We start from the raw sequence: 18,982 nt of genomic DNA on the forward strand, positions 1-18,982 counted from the left end.
CCGTGGTTCAACATTTGCTTAGCAGGAACTCTAGGTCAGAGCTGTCCCTCAGCATCTACGGGATGGGGCCCCACCTGATTTTATTTCCTAACTTTCCAGCTGGCCTCAGATACCCGTTTATTCTTTGCTTCACAAAGATGCTTAGATAAAAGATCTGAAGACTCTCTTCAAAGATTCAAAAAGCTCCACTGTTTTGTGGGAAGATGTCTGTGGTCAGACAGGCAGGTGGATCGGGCGCCTAGGGCCCGGAGGTAGAAGGAGGTGGCCGGAGGCGCTCAGGCCAGCGCCTCTCGCATCTCTGAGGAGGGGCGCCGCCCAGGCGCTCGCGTTGCTAAGTCCTCTGTTTGCCGCGTTCTAAAGGAGCCCCGAGCGGGACCAAGGCAAACGGGGGGGGGGTGTGTGTGGCGCGGGAAAGCTCGAGCAGTGTCTTCAGTAAACCCCCAGAAGAGGCAGCGGCCCCTCCGTTGATCCCTCCTGTCCCCAGGACCTCCTGACTCCGAGGGGGCAGAGGATTCCCCGAGTCCTTGGTTCCTCCCAACCGTCGCCGGCCCCCGGCGCCCGCGCCTCTCGGCACCTCGTGCACCCCCGGCCGCAGCAGGCGAATGGTCTGGCCCGTCGGTAGCCGCCTCCCGCTTGGGCAGCGACAGCTGTTCCAGGCGCTCCGCGTCGAGCACCGGAGTCCCGAGCCGTGGCTGCCACGGGCGGTGGGCGGGCGGAGGAGAGCACCGGACCACCAGTGCAGGCTGCCGAGTCGGGGCGGCCGCCCACGGGGAAGCTGCGAGGAGCGGGAGCACCTGGGGGACCGCTTGCAGCGGCGACGCGAGGACCCGGGCTGGGCTTTCCTCACCCGGGTGAGTACCTGCTGCCGCCATCCTCCCCCGACCCCCTTCCATGTCCCCACGTCCCCAAAGGCTCCGCCCTGGCCCTCTTTCCGGGCCCCCATCCCCGGACTGTCACTGCTCTGGGGACACCGTCCCCGCTGGGAGCCGCGGAACGGGGAGCTGCTGCGTTCGTGCAAATGATTCAGCACCATTCGTGCCCTGAGAGGTTTGGGCAGAATGGGGGAGGGAGAGGGCGGAGGGGACGGGGTCAGTTGCTGTGATCTCAGCTCAGTTTTTAGGCTCCAGATGGGAGACTCGGGCGGGCGGGGTCGGGTTGGGTGAACGAGGAGGCTCCCTGCTGGTTTATTCTGTAATTCCGTCGTTTTCCCACATCGTGGTATAAGCCTCCGCGAGTATGCGGGGCATTCTTGAAAGTGTGTCAAAATGCCCTTTTCGCACATGCGAGTGAAGTCTAGGGCCCTTGTAGATACCTCTCACTTTCTCCACATCTTGCTCTGTTGGATGCCTGACTCATGCCATCATCCACTTATATCACATCGCAGCGTTCCCTCGACTGATGTAAAAGATACCCTATGAAAGTTGCCTTGTATTCTGGGTAGGTTTGATTGATCCTGGCATAGAAAGAAAAGATTTAGGAGAGGTAGGAAATAATACCTTCATAGCCTAGGCACTTACTTTTATATATCGTATTTTATTAAATCATCATAATCCAGAACCAAATGTGGAAACTGAGGAGCAGGGAAGTTAAATTACATTCTCAAGGTCACAGAACAGGAATTCGAATATAGGTTTTCCTGACTCTATAGTCCATGGATTTTCCACTGTATTAATGGAGTGTGTCCAAATGTACATGTATATGCTCTATTAGATATTAAACATAGAATTAATTAATTGAGGAGTAATCTCAAACAACAGCAACAACAACCTGTAAACTTTCTGCATAAGGAATTATTGCTCCTTCAATATGAAAGAAAGATGCTTTGAATCATGTGAAAAATAATCTATTTTCTTAGAAAGCATATGGCAAAAAATATGTGAACAACACTACATAGGAGAGTGAGGTCATAACAGGAGATGTTCAGCACATTTTTGGCAGTGATATTTGGTGGATGCTCAAGTGTTGGAGAAGTCGATTAAAAACGTAAGAAGAACTCTGGAAATCTTTTTCTGTCTTAAATGTTAGGGAGACATTTACAGTAATAATAGTTACTTAGTTCATGAGGTGTGCGACTGAACTGCACCCCACAATAGGGTGACAGGTGAACCCATACTAAGATAATGTTACTTGATTCATTACAACTCTGTGATATTGCATAACAGGTGATAACTCCATTTTACAGACTAAGGAACAAAATTCAGAGAAGGTTCAAGACCACTCAGTAAGCCATGGAATTTGGACAAGCCTTGACTCTTAGTCAGTTTAGAAATATGAGTGTTGTAGTAAAATGTAGTTCTTATATAGTGGGAAACTGAATTAGTTTGTTGTTACCCTGCCGTTAAGAGTCAACAATTATATTGACCTTCTATGCTCCTTCTGTAAAAATAATGGATGCTAGGTCTTTCTTCGCCCGTTGATGGGTCCTTTGACTTGCTTTCATTAGCGACTTACAGACTTTTTCTTAAGAAATGCATCTCTTGTTTATGTCTCAAGAGGCAGGTTGCTATAGTACAGATGCTCATTATCTCTAAATACTCACATAGTATTGATGGTAGGCAGGAACAGAGTCATCTTAGTATGTCATTTCTAAAGTATTGAACCATTTGCATTGGAAAATTCTTTTTCAAGTTAACGGGGGTATTGATAAAGTCCACTGCCTAAATAAGGACATAAAATGGAGGCACAAATTTATATTTGTTGTTCAAACAAGAGTATGAGAAGTGGGGTCTTGTGAAGAGTCTTGAGTTTGATTCCTAAAAGTCATTTCATTTTGTTCTTTACATGGCTATAACCTATATCCTGAACCTTGGCAAGGCATCTTGTAATCCAATCTGTTTAATCCTAAGGGGGACAGCAGAACTGGCATGAATGAATAAGCAAAAATACAATACCACTGCTATTAAAAAAAAAAAAAAGGAAAGTGCATGTCCTGGTGATGGATGGTCAGCAGCAACATTTTAAAACAGAGACAGCACATTTTACTTAGATGACATCACTGAGAGTATGAATATAATACCAACTTGGCTTTAGAACTGCTCTCTCTCCTCTGTTTGTCCAATGACTACAGTCTGCAAACCATCTAAATTCCCCACTTCAAGGAACTTAAAGTCTAGCAGGGGAAATTTTACTTACACGTGAGTAATTAACAAATAACTTAGAATTGGCTTAATACCAGAAAAGGGTGGTGCAGACCTACTGCTATAGCGGTACCTTAAGAGAAAAGAGAAATAGTAGAGCCTTGGATGATCAGAGGATCAGGAAAGTCTTCATGGGTTGAAGTGAATTAAATCAGTCTCAGAGACTGGAAGGATTCTGATAGGCAAAGAGAATGCCACATAAAGGTTCAGCTAAGAAGTGCTCATCTACTGTTTGGATACATGGTGAAAGATCATGAAGAAACTTGAATGTCAGACAGTGAGATCTGTTTCTGATCTGTTAATCATTTCTCTTTCTTACATTCTCCATATCCGTTGCCCTGAGTCCCCTTCCAGGAAATGGTCTGTTTCCTGGGTACTAAAAGGATTGTCAACTAAACTGAGAAAAAGTTTTCTGTGCAAGTACAATTTTTCCTCTTCCAAAGGAATTTGCCTTTTAGCTCCGGCCCCCATTAGAGAATTATGAACAATTTGGAAAGTTTAAGAATATAAAAAGGAAAAAAACACCCTCATAATTTGACCAACTAAAGACAATCACTATTCATTTTTGACATGTTTCTTTCCACTTTTTTCATGCGTAGTTTTAATTATGGTATCTATATTACTTTTATATTATTTTTAAATGTAAAATTCTATAACTTTAGTTTTCATTTAATTACAACTGGCTTAATACTAGGTTTAAAATGCCTAATAGCAGGCTTAAAAATGACTACATAATTTTCCATTTGGTAGATGTATTATCATTGCCTAATTGTTCCTCATTGTCACTATTGATGACATCATAATAAACAATTATTGATGATAATAATAGCACTGTGATGAACATCTTTGTGCGTATGCTTTTTTTGTATTTTGAATATTAGTTCCTTTGCATAGAGTCTCAGAAATAAAATTTCTGGGTTAAAGGGTATGAGGTCTTGAAGTTGCACTATTTTAAGCAAGTTTTGAAACTACTGAGTTCTTATATTAGGCCATTCTTGCATTGCTATAAATAAATACCTGAAACTAGGTAATTTATAAGAAAAGAGGTGTAATTGGCTCACAGTTCTGCAGGCTGTACTGGAAGCATGGCAGCATCTGCTTCTGGGGAGGCCTTAGGAAGCGTCCAATCATGTTGAAGGGGAAGGGGGACCAGGCACGTCACATAGCAGAAAGCAGGAGCAAGAGAGAGAGTGAGGGGGTGGTGCCACACACTTTAAGTGACCAGATCTTGTGAGAACTCAGAGTGAGCGCTCACTTACCGCCAAAGGGATGCATTAAGCCATTCATGATGGATATGTCCCCAGGATTCAAATATTTCCCACCCCCACCTCCAACACTGGGGAATAAAATTCAACATGAGATTTGGATAGGGACCCATATCCAAACTGTATCAATTCCCAGTGTTCAATTTGGAATACTTACATGTTGATTATAGAATATTTGCATATTAATAATTCATAACACCCAATCTTGTCTGTGGCTCCTCAGATTATAGTCTTTCAAGCAACTTCTTTTGATTAGACTAAAGACTGATTAAATCATGGAGACTGGGAGAAAGGCAGGCAGTTGGTGTTACTGAGGAGAGAAGATACTAAGTTGGAGAACAGGCTTGGTGAGAGTGAGTAAGAGTTGATAGTCAGAGAAGGAGAATATGTGATAGACTACTTTCTGGTTCCAGTGTTGTATTTGTGGACTTCAGCTGTAAACCTCTGCATTCCCTCACCCACAACACACATATCTATCTCCTTCAAATTTCAGTTTATTCTATCCTCTTATATCAGATTCCCAGGTCTCCAGCTTCAGGGTCCTGATATTGCAAGGCACAGCTGTGAGCTCACTTTTGCACTCTAATTTGGGGAATTCACAAAGGTGAGAGCAGGAATTTGGGACCTCTGCTTAGGTCTGAGCAGAAGTCCTGGGCACAAGGTATAAGGTGTAAGGGAGGGACAGTTGACAGACATTAAAGACCTCTCCTGCCTCCCCTGTACATTTGCCAGAGATGACCTTTGAGAACAGTGATTGTCAGATGCATAAAGTTCCCAACATCTCTTCTCAGCATTCAGATGCTCCCCCTCCCCTTGTTCCCAGTATCCTTCCACCAGAGGAAATTCCCCTCATGGAGGAGAGAGACTGTGCTTCAGTTTCCTCTATTCATTGTAGGGATACTTGGCACTACCTTCTTGCAATGAGAAGGGCAGGGGCCCAGTGTTGGACAGGTACTTTGGGCTCCTGACTTGCTCCTCCAGGTTCTCACCTGAGCTTCCTCACTGTCCTACCTCCACTCTCTTTCAAGGCTGGGAATCCATTGAGGTAGGCAGGCCATTAAGTGACTATGAGCGCCAGTGGAAGCAGAGCCAAGGCAGATGAATGTGCCTGAGGGCACAACTAGGGAGCAGAGAGGCAGGTTCTTATACTATGCCATCAGTCTTGAGAGACTTGAAACAATGAAAACAAAAGCATCACATTATAAACCAAAAAGAGGATTCCCACCCCACTTTTCAGGTCCTGAAAGAGGATTTCTGATAGAAGCTGGACATTAACATAGGCAGAGTATTTTAGGCAGAATTTGTCCTGTGCTTAGTTGAAACCTATTATTGAAAAGTTTGTAAGCTCTTAGAAGGTGGTAAATCTATCTCCATTTCTCTCAGGCATTATCTGTCAAAGTTGAAGTGAGCTTAGCAAATATTTTTCCTGGAGTTAAGTTAAAGTAGAAAAGTTAAACTTAAATAAGCTTGAGTATTCTCCACTAATCTTTATTTCTGTTATTTCCTATTTGACATTTATCTGTTAACACACTTCTGTCCATAGTACACACAGTAGTTGACAGAGCCAAGATATTGGAATTGTTTTGGCTCTGGGACGGTGAGTGATAAGTAAATTTTCCCCCTTTTTCTTTCACCTTTTATTTGCAAGCAACTAGTTGGCTTATGTTTCCTTTGAAGGTGTAGAGTTAAGTACTCCAGCATTCACTGGGTCTTCTCTGTGGCTGACCCAAAGGTCTCTGATCCTTTCTTTTGAAATTGGTGAGATTGTTGGTCCACTGGGCATATTGAACCATCCACATTGTTTGCCCTTTCTAAATTGTGCTGTAGCACCTGAGCTTTCTAACTTCGTGTTATTTTTGTCTTTCTGCTTAGTTATGTGTAATGGAACAGTATATTTGACAAAGGATTATTTAGAAAATTTTCATCTCTCTTACCCCCTATTTTGCAGAGTGTGAGCTGGCGCCATGTCTAATTCAACAGTATGGCAGTAGCTGTTTTTATAAACATTTTCCTCCCTCTTCCATTAGTGTATATGTAGTGAAGTTGACTTTTTAAAGTAAATTGAGCATTTTTAGATTTGGAAGGTGGCTCAGCAGTAATCTAGGCAGCAGCTTCAAGATCATTTCAATGCTATTTGTTGGATTGGAATTTTCAGGATGCTTAGATATACCTCTCATGTAAGGTAGGACTATTTTTGTTTTGTAAGTGAAATGACTCCACTTAAACTTTATTGTGTAAAATCTTCTTTAATTGATGTGGTCTTAACACTATGTCATAATGTAAAGTGTTGGTAGAAAAAGTTAGCATCTTTGGGTTTAATTTGAATTATTGCATTTGATGGGAAAATTTTCATGAGTATTTTGTCATTACTATTATTTAAAAATCTATTTTTTCAAAGTACTTAACAAATAAAATCTATGACCATGTGTGATATTCATAATGATTGCTGAAAAATCAGGACAGTAATTTTAGCACACATCTTAGTCTATATTTAGAACCAGTCAGTCTGCAGTTAACTAACAAATACATGCTAGTTGTTTTATGGAGAGAAAAGCTAGAAACTAAACATTTCCAAAAAAAAAAAAAAAGAACCTGAATACTTTCTATAACCAGTTTAATATTTATGAAACCAGATGGGGGCATTTTCATTTATGTTTAGGTTTGATCATATCCAAGATGATAATTTTTTTTAGCATCTCTTAAATCTAGAATTTTAAAGATTAGCAGATATTATTTCCACCATTTTTACAATGTGAAAAATGGAGCTAGAGAGAAAAAGCAAGGCAGAATTAGCATGCAGAAGCATAATGAGATTTGAAATTGGTCTATAGCTGCCTGTTTTAGATACTAATTTTGACAGTAGATGCTAGTATTTGCTGTCATATGTAAATAAGAGGACAACCTTTATTGGTTTATTAGTCCTTTTGTTTTTTTTTCTTTAGAGTATTTGAGGAAAAAGTATCTTCTCAAGTTAACTGAATTTTTTTAGAACTAATCTGTGATGCCTATTTCCAGTTTACATCAGCTTCCCCCTTAGTTAGTACATATACTTTTCAACCCATTATTTTTTTGGAAAATATAAACAAGTTGTTTCTGGAACTTGCCACAATAATGATAGGGAAATAGACAAATAGTAACGAAAATTTGAAAGGGAGGGATCAGTGCTTCTCAAAATTAAGTGAGCTGTATATATATATGTGCAAAAAGCCTTGTCAAAAATCAGTGCCAAATGAGCATTTTTGGCAGAAAGAAACATTTACTGCTACATATGTTATGGGGTTGACATTTCAGAATAAGAGGCATTTTCTTTTTTAAACATTCATCTTGAGTATATAATATGCATCAAGACCTATTTTCATCCTTGACTTAGGATTAAAAGTGAATATGGTTTTTCATTCTAGTAGGGCATATACTTCCATATTGTGCTTAAGAGTGTATCTGTGAATTTTGTTTTTAGAACCTACAAGGACTTAGAATAATATAAACATAGGATGTGTGAAGGTCCTCAAGTGTAGCTTCTACTGGGAATAAAATTAAGCAAATACACTCAGCAATATCTATAAATAGAGTGATTTAGATCTCCAAGTAAAATTACCTGATAATATAGTTCAAGAGTGTGAAAATCTTAGTATTTATATAATTATTTGGGTGATTGTAGGCATTCCACAAAGGCAAATTTTTCTTCCAGTGAATATTTTGTAGCATTATTTTTAATATATATATTTTTTCTTTTTTTGAGACAAGGTCTCCCTCTGTCACCTAGGCTGGAGTGCAGTGGTGTGATAATGGTTCACTGCAGCCTTAAATTCCTGGGCTCAAACGATCCTCCCACCTCAGCCCCCTGAGTAGCTGGGACTACAGGTGTACCACCGTGCCCAACTAATTTTTATATTTTTTGTAAAGACAGGGTTTTGCCATATTGCCCAAGCTGGTCTCAAACTCCTGAGCTCAAGTGGTCCACCAGCCTTAGCATCCCAAAATGCAGGGATTACAGGTGTGAACCACCATGCCTGGCTGTATAATTTTTTTTACTGTGATAAAAACATCTTAAACATTTTTAAATGTACAGTGAAGAGGTATACAGTTCACATTATTGTGAAACGACCTTCAGAACTTTTTCATCTTGTAAACCTCAAACTCTATACTCATTAAACAACTCTGCTTTTCACCCACCTCCCCCTAGCTTCACCCTCTGCCCCTGGTAACCACTATTCTACTTTATGTTTCTATGAATTTGACCACTTTAGATACCTCATACAAGCGGAATCATACATACTTGTCTTTTGTAACTGGCTTATTTCACTTAATATAATGTCCTCCAAGTTCATCCATGTTGTAGGATATGTCAGAATTTCCTTAGTTTTTAAAGCTGAATACTATTCCGTTATAAGTATGTACCACATTTGTTTATCCATTCATCATCCATGGACAGTTGTGTTGCTTCCACCTGTTGGCTGTTGTGAACACTGCTTCTATGAACATGGGCATGCAAATACCTCTTCAAGACTGTGCTGTTAATTTTTTTCAGATTATACCCTGAAGTGAAATTGCTGGAGTATATGGTAGTTCTATTTTTAATTTTTGAGGAACCTCCATATTGTTTTCCATAGGAGTTGCACCATTTTACTATCACACCAACAGTGCACAGGTGTTGCAATTTCTCCTCAACCTTGCCACTTATTTTGTGATATTTTGATTGTAGCTGTCTTAATGGGTGCAGTATGATATTTGTTACAGATTTGATTTGTATTTCTCTTATGATTAGTAACATTGGACATCTTTTCATTTGCTTATTGGTCATTTGTATATCCTCTTTCTATTCAAGGCATTAGCCCATTTTTAAATAGGGTTATTGGAAGTCCTAGCCAGAGCAATCAGGCAAGAGAAAGAAATAAAAGGCATCCAAATAAGAAGTCAAATCATCTCTCCTTATTGATACGATCCAATACCTAGAAAACCCTAAAGACTCTGCCAAAAAGCCCCTGGAACTTATAAACAGCTGTTATACAGTTTCAGGATAAAAGACCAATGCACAAAAACCAGTAACATTTCTATACACCAATAGCATTCAAGCTAAGAGCCAAATCAAGAATGCAATCCCACTTACAGTAGCCACAAAAAAAATCCCCAACATCAATAATAACAACAACAACCAAAGCCTAAGAATACATCTAATCAAGGAGGTGAAAGATCTCTGCAAGGACAACTACAAGACACTGCTGAAAGAAATCAGAGAGTATGAAAAAAACATTCCATGCTCATGGATTGGAATAATCAATATTGTTAAAATGGCCATACTGCCCAAAGCAGTCTACAGATTCAGTGCTATACTTATCAAGCTACCAAAGTCATTTTTCACAGAACTAAAAAAACAAAACAAAACAAAAACTATTTGAAAATTCATAGGGAACCAAAAAAGACCCTGCATAGCTAAAGCAATCCTAAGCAAAAAGAACAAAGCTGGAGGCATCACAATACCTGACTTCAAACTATACACTGTAAGGCTGTAGTAAACAAAATAGCCATAGTACTGGTACAAAAACAGACACATAGACCAGTGAAATAGAATAGAGAATCCAGAAATAAAGCCACATGGTTAACAAAGTTGACAAAACTAATATGGAAAAGACTTCCTGTTTCCCTGTTCAATAAAAGATACTGGGATAACTGGCTAGCCATATGCAGAAAAATGAAACTGGACACCTACCCCTCACCGTGTAGAAAAACTAGCTCTTTTAAAGATTTAAATATAAGTCCTCAAACTATAAAAATCCTATAAGAAAACCTAGGAAATACCCTTCCCAACATTGCCTTGATGAAGAATTTATGGCTAAGTCCCCAAAAGCAATTGCAGCAAAAACATTTATAGGTGGGACCTAGCCAAAGTAAAGAGCTTCTGTATGGCAAAATAAACTATCAGCAGAGTAGACAGACAACCTACAGAATGGGAGAAAATGCCTGCAAACTATGTATCTGACAAAGGTCTAATATCCAGAATCTAAAGAACTTAAACCGTTGAACAAACAAAAAACAACACCATTAAAAAGTGGGCAAAAGGCTAGGCGTGGTGGCTCATGCCTGTAATCCCAGGACTTTGGAGGGCTGAGGAGGGCGGATCACAAGGTCAGGAGACTGAGACCATCCTGGCCAACATGGTGAAACCCCATCTCTACTAAAAATACAAAAATTAGCTGGGCGTGGTGGGTGCACGCCTCTAGTTCCAGCTACTTGGGAGGCTGAGGCAGGAGAATAGCTTGAATCCGGGAGACGGAGATTGCAGTGAGCTGAGATCGTGCCACCGCACCCCAGCTTGGAGACAGAGCGAGACTCCATCTTAAAAAAAAAAAGGTGGCCAAAGATACGACAGACACTTCTCAAAAGAAGATGGACAACTGGCTAACAAATATGACAAAGTGCTCAACATCAGTAATCACCAGAGACATGCAAATCAAAACCACAATGAGATACCATCTCGCATCAGTCAGAATGGCAACTAACGAAAAGTCAAAAACCAACAGATGCCAGCAAGGCTGCAGAGAAAAGAGAACGCTTATACACTACTGGTGAGAATGTAAATTAGTTCAGTCACTGTGGAAAGCAGTTCAGAGATTTCTCAAATAACTTAAAACAGAACTACTATTCGACCCAGCAATCCCATTACTGGATATATATCCAAAAGAAAATAAGTTGTTCTACCAAAAAGATACATGTACTTGTATAATATGTTCATTGCAGCACTATTCACAATAGCAAAGACATGAAATCAACCGAGGTGCCATCAGCGGTGGATTGGATAAATAAAATGTGGTACCTATACACCATAGAATGCTACGCAGCCATAAAAAGAATGAGATATCTTTTGCAGCAACATGGATGCAGCTGGAGGCCATTATCTTAAGCAAATTAACGCAGGAACAGGTAACCAAATACTGCATGTTCTCACTTATAAGTGGCAGCTAAACATTGGGTACTCATGGACGTAAAGATGACAACAATAGACTCTGGGGATTACTATAGGGAGGTAGGAGGGTGAAGAATGTGGGCTGAAAAACTACCGATTGGGTACTATGCTCACTACCTGTGTGATGGAATCAGTTATACCCCAAACCTCAGCATCATGCAATATACTCAGGTGACAAACCTGTACATGTACCCCCTGAATCTAAAATAAAAGTTGAAATTATAGAATAAATAAACAAATAGGGTTATTTGATTTTTTCTTGTTGAGTTGTAGTTCTTTATATGTTCTAGGTATCAACTCCTTGTCAGATAATATGTTTTGCAAACATTTTCTCATTTTGTACATTGCCTTTTCACTCTGTTGATTGTGTCCCTTGGTGCACAAAAAGTTTAAAGTTGATTTAGACCCATTTGTTTATTTTTGCTTTTGTTGCTTGTGTAGCATTTGTTGTTATTAGCAGTTTTAAAAAAAATTGTTAGAATTGTTTCAAATTGCCGTTTACTGATTCCTTTCCTCCTTAAAGTCCACAGTAGTATTCTTGAGACTATGTAATGATGATACATGCCATAATTATTTTACAAATTGAAATTAATTTCAATGGAATTTGTCTCTGTGGAAGAGCCACTTTAAAAAAATCTATCTAATGTAGAATTTTGTTGTTGTAACTTAACCAAATGTTAATAGAAATTGTGTTAAACCTATACGTTGATTTAGGGAGAATTGCCATCATCACTGCGTTGCTTCTTTCAATCCATGGACATGGCATGTCCCCAGGTGTTTAAGTCTTCATTGATTTCTTTCATCAGGATTTTATATTTTTTTAATTTTTTTTTGTTTTTTCTTTCTTTTTTTTCCATGTAAACCTTCCTGCACAAATTATAATTTTAATTATATAAATCTTGCACATGTTATCTTAGATTTATACCTATGTTTTAAATTTTCCTTGGAAAATTATACCTATGTTTTAAATTTTCTTTGGAAAATTATGCCTACGTTTTAAATTTTCATTTCCATTTCTTCATTGTCAAGATATAGAAATGCAATTGATTTTTGTGTGTTGATCTTGTGTTCTTCACTTTGAGGGTTTTTTTTAAATGTAGACAATCGTGTCATCAGAAAATAGAGACAGTTTTATTTCTTTCCAATCCATATGTCTTCATTTTTCTTGCTTTATTGCAATGGCTGGAACTTCCTGTACTATGTTCAATAAAAGTGGTGAGAGTGGACATCCTTGCCTTCTTCTTCTTCTTTTTTTTTTTTTTTTGAGATGGAGTCTTGCTCTGTTGCCCAGGATAGTGTGCAGTGGCACGATCTTGGCTCCCTGCAACCTCTGCCTCCCGGATTCAAGCAATTCTGCTGTCTCAGCCTCTTGAGTAGCTGGGACACAGGTGCATGCCACCACTCCTGGCCAATTTTGTGTTTTTAGTAGGGGATTTCACAATTATTGGTCAGGCTGGTCTCGAACTCCTGACCTCAGGTGATACACCGGCCTCGGCCTCCCAAAGAGCTGGGATTACAGGCGTGAGCCACCATGCCTGGCTGCCTTCTTCTTAATCATAGAAGGAAATCAGTCTTTCACTATTAAATGTAATGCTAATTATGTAGGTTTTTTGTACCTGCTCTTTACGGGGTCAAGAAAGTTTCTCTCTGTCCTTAGTATACTGAGACATTTTATCCTGAATGAATGTTGAATTACATCAAATACTTTTTTTAGTATCAATTGATATGGATGTATGATTTTTCTTTCTTAGCTTATTGATATGGTAGGTTACATTGATTTATTTTTGAATATTGAATCAGCCTTGCATACATGAAATAAATCTCACTTTGTCATGACAGCACATACTTATACATATATTATACATACACACACATTATACATATACACACATTAGGTACACACACAATATATCCACAAATATTGTTAGATTCAGTTTGCAAAATTTTAAGGATTTTTGCATCTAAGCGAATGAAATATATTGGTCTGTAGTTTCTTTTTCTGGTGCTTCTTTGGTTTTGGTTGTCAGAGTACTATTGATCTCATAAAATGAGTTGGAAAGTGTTTCTTCTTCTATTTTCTGAAAGAGTTTGTTTAAAAATGGTGTTAATTCTTCCTTGAGTGTTTGGCAAAATCCCATAATAAAACCACCTTGGTCTGGACATTTCTTTTTCAGGATATTTAATGACAAAATCAGAATTATTTCTTTAGTAGTTATAGAACTATTTAGGTGATCTGTTTTATCTTGCCTGAGATTGGGTAGTTTGTGTTTTTTTAAGAAATTGATTAGTTTTGCTAAGTTGTTGAATTCATAACAGTAAAGTTATTCAAAATTTTTCCCTTATTATCCTTTTATTGTCTTTAGATTCTGTTGAGATAGGTTTTTTAAAATTTTTGTTTATTTATTTATTTATTTTTAAGAGACAGGCCTTGCTATGTTGCCCAGGTTGGTCTCGAACTCCTGGGCTCAAGCAATCGTCCCCCGTCTTTGTTTCATTTTTGATGTTGGTGACTTGAGTCTTATCTTTAAAAAAATCTGTGATGGTTAATATTAGGTGTCAACTTGGTTGGATTGAAGGATGCCTAGATAGCTGGTAAAGTATTATTTCTAGGGGTGTCTGTGAGGGTACTGCCAGAGGAGATTGACATTTGAGTCAGTGGACTGGTAGAGGAAGACCCACCCTCATTGTGCCAGTGTGGCTAGAACAAAGCAGTCGGAAGAAGGTGGGATAAGCTTTGCTTGCTGAGCCTTCTGGCTGCCTTCTTTCTCCAGCCTTGGATGCTTCCTTCTGCTTCTCCTGCCCTTGGACCTCAAACTGCAGGTTCTTTGGCCTTTGGACTCTGGGACTTGCACCAGGGAATTGCCAGGGGTTTTTGGGCCTCTGGCCACAGACTGAAGGCTATACTGTCGGCTTCCCTGGTTTGAAGCTTTCGGACTCAGACTGAGCCACTACCAGCTTCTGTCTTCCCCAGCTTACAGGCGGCCTATTGTGGGACTTTGTCTTGTAATCCTGTGAGCCAATTCTCCCTAATAAACTCCCTTATATATGTAGTCATATATCCTACTAGTTCTGTTCCTCTGGAGAACCATGACTAATACAAAATCCTTGTCAGTTTTGCTAGATGTTTATCAATTTTATGCATTCTTTTAGAAGACTTTATTTTATTTTATTTTATTTTGGATACAAGGGGTACATATGCAGGTTTGTTACCTGGGTATATTGCATGATGCTGAGGTTTGGAATATGGATAGTCCCATAACCCATTTAGTGAGCATAGTACCCAATCAGTAGTTTTTCAGCCCACGTCCCCCTCCCTCTCTCCCCTCTCTAGTAGTCCCCAGAGTCTACTGTTGCCATCTTTATGTCTGTGAGTACCCAATGTTTAGCTGCCACTTATAAGTGAGAACATGCAGTATTTGGTTTCCTGTTCCTGTGTTAATTTGCTTAGGATAATGGCCTCCAGCTGCATCCATGTTGCTGCAAAAGATATAATCTCATTCTTTTTATGGCTGCATAGCATTCCATGTGTATATGTACCACATTGTATTTATCCAGTCCACTGTTGATGGGCACCTCGGTTGATTTCATGTCTTTGCTATTGTGAATAGTGCTGCAGTGAACATATTATACAAGTACATGTATCTTTTTGGTAGAACAACTTATTTTCTTTTGGATATATATCCAGTAATGGGATTGCTGGGATGAATGGTAGTTCTGTTTTAAGTTATTTTGAGAAATCTCCAAACTGCCTTCCACAGTGACTGAACTAATTTACATTCCCACCAGCAGTGTATAAGTGTTCTCTTTTCTCTGCAGCCTTGCCGGCATCTGTTGGTTTTTGACTTTTTGTTAGTTGCCATTCTGACTGATGCGAGATGGTATCTCATTGTGGTTTTGATTTGCATTTCTCTGATGATTAGTGATGTTGAGCATTTTTTCATGTTTGTTGGCCACTTGTCCATCTTCTTTTGAGAAGTGTCTGTTCATGTCTTTTGCCCATTTTTTTTTTTGAAACAGGGTCTCACTGTGTCACCCAGGGTGGAGTGTAGTGGCATAATCTTGGCTCACTGTAGCCTTGACCTCCTGGGCTGAAGCAGTCCTTCTATCTCAGCCTCCTGAGTAGCTAGGACTAAAGGTGCACACCACCATACTCAGCTAATTTTGTTTATAGTTTGTAGAGATGAAGTCTCATTATATTGCCCTGGCCGGTCTCAAACTCTGGGCTCCAGCTCTCTTCCTGCTTCGGCCTTCCAAATTGCGAGATCACAGGTGTGAGCCACTGCACTCAGCCTTTTGCCCATTTTTTAACAAAATTATTTGTTTTTTGATTTTTCAGCTATTTAAGTTCCTTTCAGATTCTGGATATTATAGCTTTGTCAGATACATGGTTTGCAAATATTTTCTCCCATTCTGTAGGTTGTCTGTTTACTCTGTTGATAGTTTCTTTTGCTGTACAAAAGCTCTTTAGTTTGATGAGATCCCACTTGTCAATTTTTGTTATTGTTGCAGTTGCATTTGGGCACTTAGCCATAAACTCTTTGTCAAAGCCAGTGTTTGCTAGGAAGGGTATTTCCTAGGTTTTCTTCTAGGATTTTTATAGTTTGAGGGGTTACATTTAAATCTTTAATCCATCTTGAGTTAATTTTTGCTTGTGGTGAGAGGTAGTTTGTCCAGTTTCTTGCTTCTGCATGTGGCTAGCCAGTTATTCCAGTGTCATTTATTGAATAGACAGTCTTTTTCTTATTGCTTATTTATTTATTTATTTGTTTTTGAGACAGAGTCTCGTTCTGTCACCAGGCTGGAGTGCAGTGGCGTGATCTCGGCTCACTGCAGCCTCCGCCTCCTGGGTTCAAGCGATTCTCATGCCTCAGCCTCTCGAGTAGCTGGGACTACAGTGTGCGCCACCATGCCCAGTTACGTTTTGTATTTTTAGTAGAGATGGGGTTTCACAATGTTGCCCAGACTAGTCTCGAACTCCTGACCTCAACTGCTCCACCTGCTTTTGCCTCCCAAACTGCTGGGATTACAGGTGTGAGCCCTTATTGCCTGGCCCCTTATTGCTTATTTTTGTCGACTTTGTCAAAGATCAGAGAGGTGTCGCTATGCGGCTTTATTTCTGTGTTCTCTGTTCTGTTCCATTGGTCTTTGTATTTGTTTTTCTACCATTACCATGCTATTTTGTTTACTGCAGCCTTGTACAGTTTGAAGTCTGGTAATGTGATGCCTCCAGCTTTGTCCTTTTTGCTTAGGATTGTTTGGGCTATCAGGGCTCTTTTTTGGTTCTATATGAATTTTCAAATAGTTTTTTTCTACTTCTGTGAAAAATAACATTGGTATTTTGATAGGAATAGCATTGAATCTACAAGTTACTTTGGGCAGTGTGGCCATTTAAATGATTCTGATTCTTTCAATCCAAGGGCATGGAATATTTTTCCATTTTTGTGTTATCTCCGATTTCTTTCAGCAGTGTTTTATAGTTCTCCCTGTAGCGATCTTTCAGTTCTTTTGCTAGATATATTTGTACATATTTCATTTTTTTTGTGTGTGGCTATTGTAAATGGGATTGTGTTGTTGATTTAGCTATCAGCTAGAACAATATTGGTGTATAGAAATGCTACTGAAGACTCTTTTTTGTTTCATTTATTTTCACTATTGTTTTCCTGTTTTCATTTTCATTGATTTCTTATATTTATATAATTTTTTTTTCTGTCTACTTTGGATTTTTTTTCTCCCTCTTGCAATTTCTTGAAATAGGAACTTAGATTATTAATTTGAGAGTGTTTCTCTTTTCTAATGTAAGCATTTAGGTGTCTAAATTTCCTTCTCAGCCTGGCTTTAGCTGCATTTGACAGATTCTGTTATGTTTTCTTTTCACTTTTACTCAGTTCTATGTGGTTTCAAAAAAATATGATTCATGGACTATTTAGAAATGTATTGTTTAATTCCAAGTGTTTGAAGATTTTGCTGCTGTTTCTGTTATTGGTTTCTAGTTTAATTCAATCTAGTCAGATAACTTACTCTGTATGGTTTAAATTCTTTTAAATATGCTAAGACATGTTTTATGAGCTGTGATATGGTGCATCTTGGTGAGTTCTGTATGGGCACTTGAGAAATTCTTGAGTAGAACGTCTGATGTCAATCATAGCCTACTGGTTGATGGTATTGTTCAGTTTTCCTGTATCCTTGCTGATTTTTAATTTAGTAATCTATTAATTGCTGAGAATGGGGTATTGAAATCCCCAGCTACCTTCGTTGATTTTTTTTTTTTTTTTTTTTTTTTGTGACAGAGTCTCGCTCTGTTGCCCAGGCTGGAGTGCAGTGGTGCAATCTTGGCTCACTGAAAGCTCCGCCTCCCGGGTTCACATCATTCTCCTGCCTCAGCCTCCTGAGTAGCGGGGACTACAGGCGCCCGCCACCATGCCTGGCTAATTTTTTTGCTATTTTTCAGTGGAGACGGGGTTTCACCGTGTTAGCCAGGATGGTCTCGATCTCCTGACCTCATGATCTGCCTGCCTCGGCCTCCCAAAGTGCCGGGATTACAGGCATGAGCCACGGCACCTGGCCTACCTTTGTTGATTTTTAAACTTTTCAGATCTATTAGTTTTTGCCTTGTGTATTTTGAAGCCATCTTGTTTGGTGGATATACACTTATTATTGTTATATCTTCTTGGTGGATTGAGCTTTTTATAATTTTGCAGTAGCCCTCCTTGGCTCTAGTGATTTTTTTTTGCTTTGAAATTTATTTTATCTGATATTGTTATAGCCACTTCTGCTTTTTAAAAATAAATACTTGCATGATATATCTTTTTCCATATTTTTATTTTCAATCTATATATGTCATTATGTGTGAATAGAAGTTTTTATAGATATGTATAGTTGGGTTGCATTTTAAAATTTACTGTGCCAATCTCTCTTTTAAACAATGTGTCTGTACCATTTATGTGTGTAGTTGTTGATATATCAAGTCTGCTTTTTTCCTCATTTTTTATTTCCTTTCTTTCTCATTTTTCTATTTCTTTTTCTTGCCTTTCTGTGGATTACTTGGATATTTTTTAGAGCTGCATTTTTATTTATTTATAAGTTTTTGAAACATATAGCTTCGTATAGTTTTCTTAGTGGTTGGCCTAGGTATTACTATTTTTCTTAGTGGTTCCCCTGGTATTACTTTATACATACTTAGTTTATCATAGCTTACTTTTTTACATTTTTCAACTTTGAATTAAGTATAGAAAACTTTACTTCCATTTAGGTCCTTTTACCCTCTCTTCTTTTTAATTATAATTGTTTTAAGTATTTCCCATACATACTTTGAGTAACAGAAGAGATGGTTGCTTTTTCCATAAAATATTATTAAAGAATTGTATGTTAGCGATAGTCTGTTATGTGTACTTGTATTTTTCCCCATTCTGTTATTATTCTTTCCTTTCTGAAGATCTCAGATTTATCATTTTCTTTGTGTTAAGAGAGCTTCCTGAAGCCATTCTTTCATGGGACATCTGGTAGTATCAAATTTTCTTAGTTTTCCTTTGTCCAGAATGTCTTTTTTCACTCCTCATTCCTGAATGATAGTTTGGCCAGATACAGGAAATGGGATTAACAGTTACTTTCTTTCAGCACTT

General features: G+C 38.8%; 1 protein-coding gene across 6 annotated transcripts in view; it reads left to right on the forward strand.

Moving 5' to 3' along the window:
• Window positions 1–428: 428 nt before the first annotated feature.
• Window positions 429–18,982, forward strand: part of TTLL7 (tubulin tyrosine ligase like 7) — a 134,593-nt gene continuing 116,039 nt past the window's right edge. Inside the window, exon 1 of one of the 6 annotated variants that reach the window (XM_034933895.3) lies at window positions 429–851. In XM_034933895.3, coding sequence (XP_034789786.1) covers window positions 603–851 — 249 coding nt within the window. In that variant the 5' untranslated portion in view covers window positions 429–602. The remainder of the gene's footprint in view (window positions 852–18,982) is intronic. The other 5 variants (XR_004665276.3, XM_034933891.3, XM_014345915.5 and 2 more) reach the window with 5 other exon arrangements.

Source organism: Pan paniscus, chromosome 1, assembly GCF_029289425.2.
Source record: "Pan paniscus chromosome 1, NHGRI_mPanPan1-v2.0_pri, whole genome shotgun sequence".
In the NCBI taxonomy this organism is placed as follows: domain Eukaryota; kingdom Metazoa; phylum Chordata; class Mammalia; order Primates; family Hominidae; genus Pan; species Pan paniscus.